At 42.9% G+C, this 15875-nt stretch overlaps 1 protein-coding gene across 2 annotated transcripts; it reads right to left on the bottom strand.

Annotated features, from left to right (window-relative positions):
* Positions 1–2677: 2677 nt before the first annotated feature.
* Positions 2678–15340, bottom strand: ppp1r14c (protein phosphatase 1, regulatory (inhibitor) subunit 14C). 2 transcript variants are annotated; one of them, XM_035521157.1, is made up of 5 exons: positions 15066–15340; positions 6163–6246; positions 5923–5955; positions 3854–3887; positions 2678–2780 (listed from the first exon to the last, which is right to left on the bottom strand). In XM_035521157.1, the coding sequence occupies exons 1-5, from the start codon at positions 15300–15302 to the stop codon at positions 2761–2763; spliced, it is 408 nt and encodes a 135-aa protein (XP_035377050.1). In that variant the 5' UTR covers positions 15303–15340; the 3' UTR covers positions 2678–2760. The 2 variants fall into 2 exon arrangements, with proteins under 2 accessions (XP_035377050.1, XP_026854406.1); XM_026998605.2 differs by having other exon boundaries at positions 2678–3887; positions 15066–15337.
* Positions 15341–15875: the final 535 nt, after the last annotated feature.

Raw genomic sequence — 15875 nt, 5'->3', positions numbered from 1 at the left:
ATGAACATGTAGCTCTTGATTTTAGAAGTGCTGTCATTGGCCGCTGATAGTTCCAGTGCTGTCATTGGCCGCTGAGAGTTCCAGTGCTGTCATTGGCCACTGACAGTTCCAGTGCTGTCATTGGCCGCTGACAGTTCCAGTGCTGTCATTGGCCACTGACAGTTCCAGTGCTGTCATTGGCCGCTGACAGTTCCAGCCCCTCTGACCACTGAGTGTGAAACAGAAAGAGGAGTACAGGTATGTTAAAGCTTGTCACTTATTACTTATTCAAGCAGACACATTCAGTAAATTCCATGAATATGGTGCTTCATCAGTCATTCATACATAAATTTATTTCTGAATGGATTACATTTTTGATTTCAATGTGTTCTGCACATACTGTGTGTGTGTGTGTGTGTGTGTGTGTGTGTGTGTGTGTGTGTGTGTGTGTGTGTGTGTGTGTGTGTGTGTGTGTGTGTAGGTAACCACAAAATAGGTTATTTGTTGCTGGCTGGATGTTGTCACACTTGTCATGGTTCACCTAATCTCCCAGAATGCATCTGATTCCCTTTGGAGAGATGCCATCCCGGCAGGAAAGGCTGTAAATTGGAACCAGATTAACTCTTTCCTGCATCCCTCCATCCATGCGCCTTCCCTGCACTTACACTCTCCATTATACTGTATAATGCGAATGACAGCCATTGTTCATTTGATTCCTTCAGATGTTCTCTTGGTGGTTACAGTCCACATCCAGGTCTTGCGCGTAACATAATTTGCACATTTACCGGTGCTTTCCAGGGGGTAGTTTCACAGCGCTGTGATTATGTGGCCATATCATGGGCGGATTTCACTGGAGGAATGCAGATGTGCAAACCTCAGCTGTCCTCTGGCAGATCCTTTGAACAAATATGCACGGCAGATTTTAGATTGTGTGGCTTGAGGGACGGGGGGATGGGATGAAAGAAGAAGAGGGAATTAGGCGTGATGAACAGCAACACAGCAGAGCTGGGAGGAAGCAAGCAAGACGGATGCAAGGGCAATACAAAATGTGGAATATGTCAGCAAAGTGGAGACGATGCAGTATTTTTTAAGGTTAAAAAGGGAAGAAAAAAAAAGATGTCACCAAAAAAAAAAAAGAGTAGCTCGCATTATTTAATGATATTTAGCGATCAGAAGGGACTTTTTTTTTGATGCACTGTTTAATTCTGAAACGCTGAGGCCAGGGCACGTTCTCGTCATTGGCCGTTTTCAACACATTCACCTTGCTGTCGCAATTATTCATCTCGTGAACGCGCCTTTCCGCCGAAAAAGTGGGTCAGGATATTTAAAGGCGAAGCGTCTCTGACAGGCAGCGGCCCACTGCCAGGTTTACTTTACGGGCACAAAAACCTGCCACGTGCTTGTGTAGAATTTCCCCTTACCCTCTAGAAGATGACACGATTGGAGAGAGAGAGAGAATTAAGAGAATAAGAAGAAAATATAGGCTTATATACCTTATATGCCTTTATCTCCTATACCCCCAAGGACTATGAAATCCATCAATCCATCAAGGGATGAGTGAGGTTTGTGTGTCCGGTATAGTTATAGCCAGCAGAGTCTAGCCAAGCATATTATGGTCTAGCTTACTATGACTTCACAGAAAATATCTGCCATGGATACTTTGAAGACAAAAAATACATTTAGACATACTGTTTTTCGCCTGCAAATTTTTGTAGACTACACACATACATCCATTTATCTATTATGAAACTACACAAATTCCTTGAAGTGCATTATGATTGTGTGTGTGTGTGTGTGTGTGTGTGTGTGTGTTGGGGGATCCAACAAGTCTGAGCCGACAGGTTATTCATTTTTGTTTTATTATAACTAAAGTAATGCAAAACCACACACAATAATAATAATAATAATAATAATAATAATAATAATAATAATAATAAACAAAATATATATAATGCAGATATACAGTCAATAAAAATCCTGAAGATGTAGATCTTTCATAAGAAAGAAACAGTAATATTGATAAGGTATATATATATAAAAAAAACAGTGTCATTTGGGAGTGCTGTGCTCAAAATGCTCCCTCTTGCCATTAAAACACACGCAAAAGACGTCATTCACTAAACATTCAAATATACATCTAAATGTTCTTAGAAAAAAAAATACATCAGCCAACCTCTGCAAAAATTCCGTAGAATTCCTTCGTACGGAAGCATCAAAGCATACCCCAAACATGCGCAGGCAACCTTAAAAATCCTCAAATCCTCAAATGCTCAGTGGAAACTCTCAAACATGTTTTCTCCTCTGCGTTCCAAACTGCTGATGATAACCACTCTCAACACAACGGGAACGGCAGCAGTCAACACGGTACAATTCCAGACGACTTCTTACCAACAGCCATCGTCCATTCGGGCTGTGTGTGCGGAAAATCAGTGTTGAAACAAACTTATGGGGAACAGAACAGCGCAAGAACATTACAAATGTCACAAGCAGAATCACAGGAAATAGCTTTTCTTTCACTCGCTCTCTCTCTCTGACACAAAGGCCTTATTATCCAGTCACTGCACTGGAGAATTATCGCAACAGTAACAGCACCATAGTTGTTTGTTTTGTTTTGTTTTTTCTCCTGGTTTCCTTGTTATTACATGATTTAGGTCTCAACACAAAATCTGAATGAGGAGTTTGAAACTGTAGAGGTTGATGAGTTTGAAACTGAAGACATTTTAATGGGGGTGATTACATACGCTCACGTACGGTCATGGTTCTTCATATTAAGTCCACCATTTAGTATTCTTTGGCAGCCACTGTACATATGAAGAGGTAAAAAAAAAAAGTGTTATGACTTAAAATAGTGTTATTTAAAAACATCCAATACTTCTACAGTCATTAAAAGACTTGAAATCGGTCCCATGCTCACATCACAATTCATTAGCTATGTGTACCAGACATAATCATATAACAGTCTGTTATATGATCCATATGCTTCAAATACTCTTGCCATAGTGTTTCAGAACCGAGTCATGAAATTCAGCCGTGTCTTTTTAAGTACAAACGCTCAAAAAATATTTTTAACAAACGGTGCAATTTCAATCACCAGCCACAAATTATGTGTAACAGTGACACACTGATATGTTACCTTGCTAGTGAAATGAATCACACACTAAATGTCAGGACAAAGCAAAAGTCTTAATGCAGCTGGGTGATGCTGGCCCTCTGTAAGGGACTACACGGTCCAGCATGCCTGACTTCAGGAAGGGGTGGGGTGGGGTCTTTCTTCTCTCATACAAACTTGGTGAGGCTGCCCTCAAACACAGGCCTACGACCAGAACTCCTTTATCTAAATTCTAACCTTGACTTCCAAAAGGTCAGACAGACAACTGATCTCAAACCTGACACCAATGGTTTGCAATACTACGCAACACTACAGAAATATCAGAGGAGAATGCGACAGACTATACTATTAACAAACAAAGAAATATAGAATGCAAATCCTAAATTCTGTTTCATTGAATTAAATCTACTGTAAGCAGCTCCCCACTCCCATAGTGTGAATAACCTTTCAGTGTAAATAAGGTTACAGGCTTTCAAAGGTCTTCGGAAGTTGTAATAGCCTACATTCTAGGAACTAAGTAAAGTTTTTTTGGTTACAGATTATTTAAATCCTGACCTAGTATTTGCAATCTGGGATTTGTAGTCAGAACTGTAAGAAATCTATTTGGAAACTGAGTCTTGGGTTTCAGAGAATCAGGGGGCATGTTCTGGAGGTTCAGGCTGGGTGATGGACTGCAAGACTTGCTGTCCATGTAGCTGGATTGTCGTTGGCATTTTGTGAGCACTTAAAGGCTTTTCTTCTGCGGGGCGTTGAGTTTCCTCATACCCCTTATCCTGCCAAGTAGCTCCTGCACAAAAGCCTGCAAAACACACACACACACACACACACAGAGACGGGAGGGCAGAAATACAATCAGTCAACATCAGTTCATTTGCTCAGTTATTTCACTAAGTAGAGACAAAACTGGTTTTGAACAGTGGCCCTTTGCTTTGCCCTTGAGCAATCTTTAGCTCTTTAGCGCTTTTACCATAGTGCTCACTCCTTAGCTTGTGTGCGTGTGTGTGTATGTATGTATGTATGTATATATAGACATTTTATACAAACACACACACACACACACCTTCCAAATGCTGTTCATTTCAGATTTACAGCCCAAGATGCCTGGTGTATAGAACAAAAAAGATAAATAGAGCCTCAGGAGGAGTTTATGCTGGGCGCATTGGACGTTAAGCAATTCTCCTTGAGGTCTACTGTCCTTTAGAGTTATGGCCAAGGTCATCAGGTCTTCTCTTGAGCACTGGAGCTGGCTGGGTCAGACTAAGTTTGAGTCATAATTTTGACTGGTGTTGTATCTCTAGGAGCAGAATTGTATACGCTGATATTATTGGGTTTTTTTTTTCCATTACTGCAGTAAAAATAAATAAAAACAATGTGTGCGCTACCATGTCGTATAGCGCACACATATATTTAAAACAACTATGTATTATATACACCTAGTAAGTGTCAGTCAGAGGCTAAAGGAAATAGGTGATGCTGTTACACCAGTTCTTTAGCAGTGGTCAGTTACTGACCAAACAACTGCATTCGGCTGAACATGTGCAAGGCCAAAACACTGGCATAAGTAAGAACCCATCGCACTAGCACCAGAGGAGCGCCCACTACCACAGTGTCACTGTTGCACTGCCAATTGTGCACAACTCAAGGGGTGAATGATGGTTCTTTAACGGTTCATGCAAGCGTATCTGCAGCATGACACAGAGCAGGGGGTTTTAGGTAAGGGTGCGCGCCCCGATGTGCACGCCCAGAAAATCAGTGGCTATGTGTCATGTGTATGAGTAGAACTGTACATCAATTGAATGTTGTGGTCGTATGAGCAGTACCAGAAATGGCTTGAAAAATATACAGAGGTTTGAAGATCAGTTGTGAGGAGACGCAGTGTTACAAAGATCTATAGTAAGTTTATATGAACTGTACACAATTTTTTTTCCCTTTATTGCTTCCAGACAATCTCTTCGATGAAAGAAGAGATTTTCTTTCTTCTACTTGGTTCATTTTTTTGTGTTCTGATTTGCCCCAAAATGTGCACAACATCTGCACATTTGTAGAGCATCCGCATGTTGGTACAGCATTAGCACTTGTTTGTAGAACATCTGCATATTTGTAGAATGTCCACACATGTAGGTACATCTGCACAGAGGGTGTCTGCAATCATACAGTTGTTCATCCATCTACTTCACTGCATACCTGCTTATCTATCTATCTATCTATCTATTGGAATAAGGTAAAGAGTGGCTTGCAAATTGCACGTCGATAGATATATTCTGTAATTATACATTTATGAAATACTGTTCTAAGACATATGTACATAATAACTGCCCAGTGAGTATAGGGGTGAGGTAGGTTTTTTAAAAGGGGACTAGTTAGTGTATGTGTGCACGTCTGTACTACAGGGCCATGATCGCGCAAATGTGTGTGTTGTTGTGTGTTCAGTGTGTTAGACTGCCTCTGTACAAACGTGTTGATATTCAATGCCCATTACGTATGGATGGATACATTAGACCAGACATATGTTTCCTGGTTAGTAGGTTTCCCTGGGACTGCTTGGGGCTAGTATGTATGTGTGTGTGTGTGTGTGTGTGTGTGTGTGTGTGTGTGCATATGTGTGTGCCTGTATGCGTGTGAGTGTGTAAGACTGTGTGCTGCCAAATACTGTGCTGTTGATTAATTAATCCTTCTTCCAAAAGCCACAGCTCAAAGATCTATGGTTATATAAACCCCCATAGCCTTTAATGTAAACATCTTACTCTAAATATCTAAAATACTCTGATGATTTAGGTGCGTTGGCAGTGTATAGAGTGATCAAGAGATCACTGTGTGCATATGGGCAGACTTACATCAGTGGGCTTGTAGCAGTCTGTGAGAGATTCCTGGGGAGACAGAAGCAGAACAATCTCAGTGCCTTCAGTTAAACCTAATCAGGCTCATTCGGATAATCAGCTCAGGGGAATTACATGAAAACGACTGCATGGAAATTAGTGTTGCTAAGGTAGACGAAATATCTTTTTCTCATGTTTAAAAGTAAAGACACACACGCACACGCGTATACGTGCATAAACATACTCAAATGTGCACACCTGGAGTTTTACAGCTCTCTCATCTTCACTGTTCACCTCCAGTAGATCATCAATGTCTATTTCGACCTCAGGCATTTCCTCTTCCTAAAAACAACAAAAACACAAACAGATGATATAATAGCAGAACCAACCCCAGCAACTGCGGGTTAAGTTCACCTAACAGTCACAAAATGCAGTACACACTCTTCTGAGCTCCTCCAACACAACAAAAATAATAGCTCAATTTAGAATTTGAGTTACAGTTGAGACTGATTTCTAACACTGAGAGAGAAGGGCACTTTTGTGTTGCTCCTACTGGAAATCTCAGTGAATGAACTACCTCCAGAGAACTCTGTGTGTACTGTTAGTCAGCTGGTGTGTGTCTGGCAGGACTTGCAGAATGTGACAGTAGGGTGAGAAGGGGGAGAGGTGTGTCTCACACACACACACACACACACACACACACACACACACACACACACACACACAGGAAAGTTTTTGAAATGTTCTGCAAATGTTCTGAAGTTCAGGGCACACAAGGCTCAGATTAATCTGTAGCCTTGTTAATCATAACACTGCACCCAAGTGATGACAAACACGCACACACACACACACACACACACACACACACACAAAACAAGATGAAGGTTATAAATATATGGCACCATCTACATCTGAAGTGAGGTGGAAGAAGGGCCACATTTTCCATTTAGCAATCTGTTTGGAATGAAAGACTAACGAGTGAGTGCGAGGCAGACAGAGAGAGAGAAAGAGAACAAGGGAGAACGTGAGCGAGAGAAGGGTGATAGACTGAAAGATGGGGAGAAAAAAAAGCACTCAGTTGTGTACACACAGTACCCAACGACAACAACAAAAAAAATCCGCCTCAAAAGAGCTGCCCTGCCGTCTTGTCGCTGTGCCGTGTAAACTGTCCTGTAAACTGTCATGCTCTGTGGCAATTCCTACACTAGTGTTAGTGCCGCTCCTGGTTGTGGCCACGAGGCCGTCCCGCAGCACAGATGTGTCTGCTGTGGGTGACTATTCCCTTCCCATCTTCCCATGTTGGGTAAACTGCTTCACCAGGCGTCTGCGTATGGGGCGAAAGGGTCACTCTGTGGGACGGGGGGCTCACAGCACACCGAGGGGCAGGAGCACTCAGAGCTGGTCCTTTCACTGATGGACAGGAATAATCTTAAACTCTGTGTTGCTCGCTACTCTCTAGCTCTGAGAAACACAGCACTTTGCTTGAATCTGTATGTCTGAGTGTTTGCCTCTGTGTGTGTGTGCACGTGTGTGTGTGTGTGTGCGCGTGTGTGTGTGTGTGTGTGTGTGTGAGTGTATGTATAAGTGCGTGACATCCATTGGTGTTTGCCAGCCAGATACACAGCTGAATCCTTACCCTACTGTCCAATTTCATCTCTGAATTTGCTCTTTGTGTGTGTGTGTGTGTGTGTGTGTGTGTGTGTGTGTGTGTGTGTGTGTGTGTGTGTGTGTGCGCGCGCACACAGGCACGCGCACACACACACACAAATATCTACGCACACACACTATAATTAAATACATGAATCTAGAACAGTACATTCACATCAGAAAGGCAAAGCAGTAATTCAAAAAGGAAAAAAGCTGACAGCAGTTGCTCTAAGGAATGTGGTAAAAAGTGCAGGATCTGTGTATCAGGCAGAACAAAGGCACACGCCAAAGGATACCAAAGGATTCATATACTGCAGATATACAAAATATAAAATTACACCATCAATATAACGGACTCTCACACTCCCGCACCCCCAACAAACACACACACACACATACATACACACACACACACACACACACACACACACATACACACACACATACACACACACACACACACACACACACACACACACACACACACATACACACACACATAGTTATCTTCTGGATTTGTGTGGGAGTCAATTTAATAAGCATTCTGCCATTACACTCAGCTTTTATATGTATAAAAACCGAAACGGACATTAATCAAATATGAATCATATATGAATCATAATGGAAAACCATCTATAAAAAAATTTGCAGCCCTTGTCCTGAGATCCTTCATCACGTTAAATCAGAAATACAGTCCTATTGGGAAAGAAAGGCAGAGATTTGGGACATCTTGTTGGAATCTAAGGGACACCCAATAAGGCGAGACATCAACATATGGTAGTTATTAATTTTTAAAATAATCTATTATTAGATTATTATTAGATTATTCGATTACTATATCTACTTGCGCCCTAAAAATACTATTTTTAAGTTCATTTTCTCATTTTTGTTATTTAATTTGTTGACGAACTGAAGTGAGCGTAAGACAGAAAGAATGGGAAGTGTGGTTGAGCGAGAGAGGGAGAGAGAGAGAGAGAGAGAGAGAGAGAGAGAGAGAGAGGGAGGGAGGGAGAGAGAGAGAAGGAGAGAGGGATGGGAGAGATTAAGGGAGAGTGAGTGAGAGAGAGATGAAGTGGGTTAGAGTGATTAGTGATGGTCTGTAAAGCTAATAACAAAAGAGTCTGGACGTGTGTGTGTGTGTGTGTGTGTGTGTGCAGGCGCAGACATGCATTCATGTGTGTGTTTCTGTGTGATATCCATGACAAAGTGCAAAAAGCACTGCTCTGCAGCGAGCGAGGAGAGAAAGTGAAGACAGTGCAGTTTCAGCACGGCGAATGTGTGCCCACACTCGCAATCATTCCAAATGGCTTTGGGCTTTAATTCTCCTTAAACCTCTTACCACTTTAGGCCAATTTAGGTCAGATATTCTAAGAGTAAAATATTTAAGACCCAAGAACGGCTTCCTAGACAGAACAAATCTAGCCAAAGCTAGAGACCATCTGCCAATCCGTGTGTAGGTCTAAATAATGTACAAAAAGCTGTTCCTTAATGACCCCTCTCCACCCCACTCTGTCTGTTTACTGAATTTGAAAATTTCTGTTTCAAATGATATTACAGCATTTTTTTTTTTAAATGCACCTGTTCTGTTCCACCTATTGAGTTTTAGACATTAAATAGGCAACTGATAAAGGTGATCCGTTCCAAAGTGAAGTAACAGCCATATGTACAGGGAGTACATTATAAAAAATGGGAAAATAAAAAAGAACCTTAATGCAGTTTTAAACCCCCCATCGCTTAGAACACTTACATTTTTGTAGCCTTAATAAATATGTTCTTTTCTCCATTTGGTAGACAACCACACGCCATTCGTCTTTATAATAATATTCCACATATGGTACCCTTGGGCTTCTTCTAGGTTTTAAAGTATGTGTTTTCTAACTATGTTTCTTTTTACTGCCAGACTCAATCTTCTGTTGGAAAGGCTTCGCATCCAGAACCTTCCATGATAAACAGCACACGCGGGTTTTAATTGCCTCTCTGATCTAGAGTGTCTGTGTTAAACAATTTAGTCTTACAGTGTTAAGCTGCTAGCAAAATAACTTCACTGTGTGATTTTATGACAACTTAGCTGAAAAGATAAATAAAAACACTTACGGTGTTAGAGTATAGTTTTGTGTGTGTATGCCTGCGTGTGTGTGGGGGTGGGGGTGGGAGTGCAGGTGGGTATTAAAAGGTCATTTGTTTACACACCTCTCTTCTTAACAATAAACGTAGACTCCCCTCAAACACACACACACACACACACACACACACACACACACACACACACACACACACCTTATAGCCAGGCTTAAATGCTTGTATTGACCAGCTGCGTAAACACAACACAAACGCATGCACAGAAAAGCAGACAATCTCCACCTCTCTCCTAAACACACACACACAAAACTATACTCTAACCCTGTAAACTCCAAAATGAAATATCCCTCTATTCTCAATCAGTAATATGGTGTTCTAAATTTGTAACATCAATAAATGTTGATTGGTGATAAATTGCCCCATTTACAGTACCTTGCCCCTCCTTACTGATAGTTTATGCCAATCAGAGCTGGTGAACTGATCAAAATAGCAGTTCCATATCTTGACCCCATCACAACTTCCCACGTGACTCAGCCAGTAGAACCTTTACTGTACTCTACATTTTGTCTAAACACAACTGTGTGAAGCATTCGCATATGTGAATTTCATACGTATAACCAGATAAATACAAACAAACAAATTATCTGCCTGACCAAATTAAAACAACTGGCAAATCCTACACCCACCTAATCAATCCAAGAGTGTAAATCCATCTAGATAAGTAGACAAAGAGTAGCCAACTGCCTTAAACCAAAACTTCATTAGGAAAATAAGTGCAGTCTGTAGTCAAATGGCAAAGTCTCACAGATTCCCAAATTCTCTGACCAAAGACTTCCCAATCAAACACAATCTCACTTTAGGGATTACTGCCATGTAAATCAAATCCAACCCAATCTCACATTAGCGATTACTGCCATGAAAATCAAATCCAACCCAAACTCACTTTAGGGATTACTGCCATGTAATTCAAATCCAATGCAGTCTCCCATTGGGGATTACTGTCATGTAATTCAAATCAAACACAATCTCACATTAGGGATTAGTCATGCAATTCAAATGAGACATCTGCATGTTCATTTACTGTTGGATCCATTATGAATTATAACAGGCTAGGAGCTGCTTCAGAAATCAATCAAGCAAAAAACAAACAAAAAAATAAAATAAAATAAAATAAAAACAAACCAGCCAGAATGAAACCTTCTAATCTGCATTTTATTTTGTTGTGCTGGTCAATCAACAATTTGTCTGCCTGCAGAAAATGCCCAGAGAAGATGGATCTATCGAAGGTTCATATCAGAAAAAAACGGTCCCGTAATCCTGGCATGGGAGCTAAAGGGACTCGGAGGACCAGAGCTGACGGCAGTGTACACATCACACGCGTGCACATGCACATGCACACAGTCGCAGACTGCTATGAGAACAAAGAAAACGTCCATGGACACACAGGTATAGGCAGTAAGGGGGTGATGCATGATTTGGCCTTTCCCTACTCTATGGAATGGGCTTTGTGGTCATGCAAAGAAAGTTCCTTCTTTCTTTTACATAACACACACACAAAGATATACAGACTTACATGACATATGTGCATGATTACACATACACTGCATATTATATGAGGTAAATAAATATGAATAACCTGTGCGCGCACACATACATGTGTACACACAGACACTCAGACACATACACATAGCTCAGCACAATGAAACGTAATCCCTCGTGACCTCAGACAGACGGACACCCCCTCCAGGCTGAGACTCAAAGAACAATCGATTCAGAGCGAGCGAGAGAAAGCGAGAGAGAGTGTGTGTGGCGGGCGGGGGGGTTTACAGGCAGAAACACCAGTGAAACCTCTGTGCTAGTGTGTCTGCACATTCAAAAATAATTTTATACGACAATGTCTGCAACTGATGCCACCTCGGTCAAATAACCTTTTTAAATGACAAGGCATACCAGAGAACAGAGCACCACCACCCCACACAAACACTGGACATTCATGTTCTTGTTACGCTACCACAGACAAAATTAGGAAATGCAGTGTGTCCTGTTCGTTCAGAAACACACACACGTACACAGAGCATCTGCACGTTCAACCTGCTGTGCTGTGTCCCCAAAAATAGACTGAATTGTCAGTACTCTATTAAGCCTGTTCAGCTTTTTGAAATGACCTCCAGTGATTCAGAGACTCAGTCAGACACACAGAAACAGCAAGAGAGTGAGGAGGAGAGTGAGAGAGAGAGAGAGAGAGAGAGAGAGAGAGAGAGAGAGAGAGAGAGCGAGCGCTTTATCACAGCAGGCCCACTCATACATGATAATGAAGCTTAACCATTGCAGAGAGACTCCATCACACAGTCTGCTCTGAGCTATGGTAAGAACACACACCATTGTTTGTGCAAAAAGGTCTAACACATCAGGCCAAATCATGAGCGCAGGTTTGACATTTATAAGACGCTCAAGACTAAAGGAGGCGAGGACTCTTCCATACACACGAGATCTGTGCTTTCCACAGTATGAAGCTCACATCAGTCTGCTGTCAGGACCAAGACGAATTAAACATTAGGACAGTCAGAAAAGCCTTTAGTTTATATGTGCATGCACAAACACACTATATATATATATATACATATACATATATATATATATATACATATACATATATATATACACACACACATACAAACATACATACATACACACCCACATACACACTTAGAAAGGAAGCTCCAATAATGTGAAGTAAGTTAAACATGCTTTTGACAGATTGGATCTCACAGGGAGGTTGAGACGCTTGCTGCAATCTAACACTGCAGCTAGCCATGATCAGCTTGGCTGGCTCCTTCTGAGCTAGGCTAACCCCACTTGCTCCTTTCGGCCCCTTCCCTCCCCAACTCCCCTCCCCTCCCATTCCACGGTACCTTGGTCACCCTGCTTTGGTCCTTTTTACCCCCCCCCCCCCCCCCCCCAAAGTAACAGTGCAGCGGAGACGAGGAACCTGGGAACACATATGCACACCTCTAATCTTGTCCAGGAGAAGACGTGTATGGGGTCACCACAGGTATACGCTGGTTTACACGAGGCACAATCACATTCCCAGAAAAATCAAAACATCCTCTCCTCTCCTCTCCTCTCCTCTCCTGTCCTCCAGGTCTTCTGTGGTCTCCAGGTTCATGTTCAGATCGGAATGTTCTTTTCTATTAGATTTTCTGGACAGTCTCTCTGCCTCTGTCCACTCGCTCTCTTTATCTATCTTCACCATTCTCTCTCTCTCTCTCTCTCTCTCTCTCTCTCTCTCTCTCTCTCTCTCTCTCTCTCTCTCTCTCTCTCTCTCCCTCCCTCCCTCCCCTCACCTGGCCTGCTTTCACAAAGGCAGTTAGCAGACAAGACTTCATGGCAGTGATGTCAAACACAGAAACTCACAGCACCATTCTTCTACACACAGTGCTGTGTATACAACACAATTTACTTCCATGATTTGCTTCTACACAAGAGGTGAATGGAGTTCTCTTCAAACCAATAATAATGGGTTTATAAAACAAAAACAAAGAAACCAAAGTGAAATTAACTGAATCGTTCACACCTCTGGTGATACTGGTTCGAGCGATGGAATGACAAAGCTTCCCTGCGAATCCAGGCCCTGGAATCTGGGATCATTTTCAAGGCCAAACAGCCACAGTCTCATATCACCAGCAACTCCAGATCTGCTGAACAATATCACTTTAATTGTAACCAAAAAAAAAAACAAAAACCGAACAACGGACCGCGATTCATCGCAGCCACCAACAAACGAGCCACTTAAGGGAGAAAAGACCGAGCTCTCATTTTTTGCTAGTTTGGTGTCTTTATTTGCCTCGTTGACATGCAGTCCGCACATGGAGTTTATCTCAGTTTATTGTTTTTTTTCTTCTCAGCGGTGGTTAACAATCGACCGCTTTCTGATGTGTTAACGATCGTTGGATATGCCACATCACGTATCCTAAATGCCCCTTAGCCGGCAGTGACAGTGTACCCGACAGTCTATAAATATGCTTGGAGTCTGTGTAGTGGGTCAATATTAGAGGCCGCTTAAGTATATTAAAACCCAATGTAATAGCCTATGTAGAAAAAAAATCTATAAGCAAGTAATGGATGGATTTGAGTTTTGAATATAACTTAGAAATAAAAAATAAAAAACAACGAAATAGCCATTATGCTTTAACGTTGCTAGTTTGAATTAACTCATAACTAGCACAAAACGATTTCAAAATTGTTCATTTAATTTACAGGTTTTATTGTAGGTGATGCACTGCCAGGACAACAGATGTCGCTACAATGGGGCGGAAAAGGACAGTCATTCAAAATATAATATACATAAGTAAATTCAACAAGGGATTCATTTAAAATGGTCAAGTTCATCACATCAGTTAACATTATCACTACCAATATTCTCAGAACTCAAAATGTTGCAGGTTAATCCAATTCGATATGCAGCATATATGTTAACTGTGATGTCTCGTCTGAATCCTGGTCCATGGGGGGGGGGGGGGGGGGGGGGGGGAGAGAGAGAGAGAGAGAGAGAGAGAGAGAGAGAGAGAGAGAGAGAGAGAGAGAGAGAGAGAGAGAGAGAATGGATGCTCACACGTATGAAAAGCAGACTGGTGCCACGGGTCGGTCTGAGGAGCAGCGCTAAACGGGGAGCCATCGCGCTGAGCTTTGATTGGTTGCACTGCAAGCATATTCCTCGCCGTGTATAAACACCAGAGATACAGCCACGCACAACGGATGTTTCCAGCGCTGCGTGTTCGGTCGGCATGTGCCCAGCGGGCCAATACATCTGAGAAGACGAAGTGAGCTGCACAGCAACGCAGCGCTGGCAGGAAAAAAAAAACCCCACACACTCAGGTATAAGCTTCTGCGCTATTCTGATATTCCCAAACTTCCTAACAACGCATTCACAAATAAAGACAACAATATACCTGCAAAATCTGAGAGAAAGACTTATTCCTGTCATGGCTGGAAACACGCGAGTTATGCTGTCTCTGCATCTTTATCTCCTAAAAACAAGCGGGAGCACAGAACCGACAGAGGGGACAATCGTCGTCTGACAGCCGTTCAGTCCACGCAGCAATAGCGACTACTTTAAAAGTCACATCTTGACATCTGCCTCCAAACCCTTAATCACCAACCTATGTCACGTTTGCTCAAAAACAGCAGCGTGCTATACACATGCGTAAAGGCGCCGCAGAGGGGACCAGAGATAATGTAGGTCAGATAACGGATTACATCAATTTACCAATTTCTTTCAAAGGCAAATAAAACACGGGCTACAGGCGCAGCCAACCGTGCAACCCTATGGGTTGATAGCGGGCGATCCGGCCGCTGAGTCTTCCTGTGGTACTGTTTGACATGCAGCCCGTGCAGCCCGGGCATCCGTGCGAGGACGACACTGTGCTCGCGCTCACCTCGCAGTCGTACAGTTCGCTCAGCTGCCCGATGATCCACTCTTCGAGAATTAGTCTCTTCCGCAGTTCTTTACGGTCGTACTTCACCGTGACTTTGCCCTGCTTCTTCTGAACCGGGTCACCCCGTGACATCTGGCCGCTACCGGCGCAGCCGACTCCCGGAGGCGTTTGGAAGAACACGCGGCCGGGAGACGGCGGAAGCTGCGCGGACGTCTCGGCGGCGCTGGCGGCGGACATGGCGAAGCGTGAGCGAGCCTATACGGGGGAGGGAACGACGACTCTGAAGCAGCAAACGAGCACAATTTCAAAACGCTGGCTATTTAAAGGTCCGTGCTCGCTCTTAAAGCTAGTGGGAGGGGATTCTCGGAGGAACGGCTGCCCTTAGTGCTGGCGCGCGCAGGATTGGCGAGCGGGTTTCTTCCGCGCGCTTATTGGCTGCCGGACGGTATTTCTAATGCAGCATGCGTTCCACGGGCTGGACAAGAACAGTCTGATTTGGACTGATTCGCTGACATACACATCTCATAAGTCCCCCCCCCCCCCCCCCCCTCTCTCTCTCTCTCTCTCTCTCTCTCTCTCCATCACAAGCATTTAAGAGTACAGTGAATGCAGAGACGAAAGATTTAACTCTCTGTGTGCAACAGAATCTATGATATGATATGCAGTGGTGTTAGACTTCTGCTTCCTGCTGTGTCCCTGAATAACCTCAGCCAGCTGTCCAGACTGATTCACACTCAGAATAAATCTCTCTCTCTCTCTCTCTCTCTCTCTCTCTCTCTCTCTCTCTCTCACACACACACACACACACAC

Source organism: Electrophorus electricus, chromosome 22 (genome assembly GCF_013358815.1).
Source record: "Electrophorus electricus isolate fEleEle1 chromosome 22, fEleEle1.pri, whole genome shotgun sequence".
Taxonomy (NCBI): Eukaryota; Metazoa; Chordata; class Actinopteri; order Gymnotiformes; family Gymnotidae; genus Electrophorus; species Electrophorus electricus.
This window is presented reverse-complemented; position numbering and strand designations above follow the sequence as displayed.

Bases quoted from the DNA above. Each gene is read 5' to 3' on its own strand.
- ppp1r14c (XM_026998605.2), bottom strand. From the start codon at position 15,302: ATGTCCGCCGCCAGCGCCGCCGAGACGTCCGCGCAGCTTCCGCCGTCT. The intron at 6,247-15,065 runs GTGAGCGCGAGC...TGTTGTTTTTAG, and splicing joins GCGAACTGTACGACTGCGAG to GAAGAGGAAATGCCTGAGGT. The intron at 3,888-5,922 runs GTAAGTCTGCCC...TGTGTTTTGCAG, and splicing joins ACTGCTACAAGCCCACTGAT to GCTTTTGTGCAGGAGCTACT.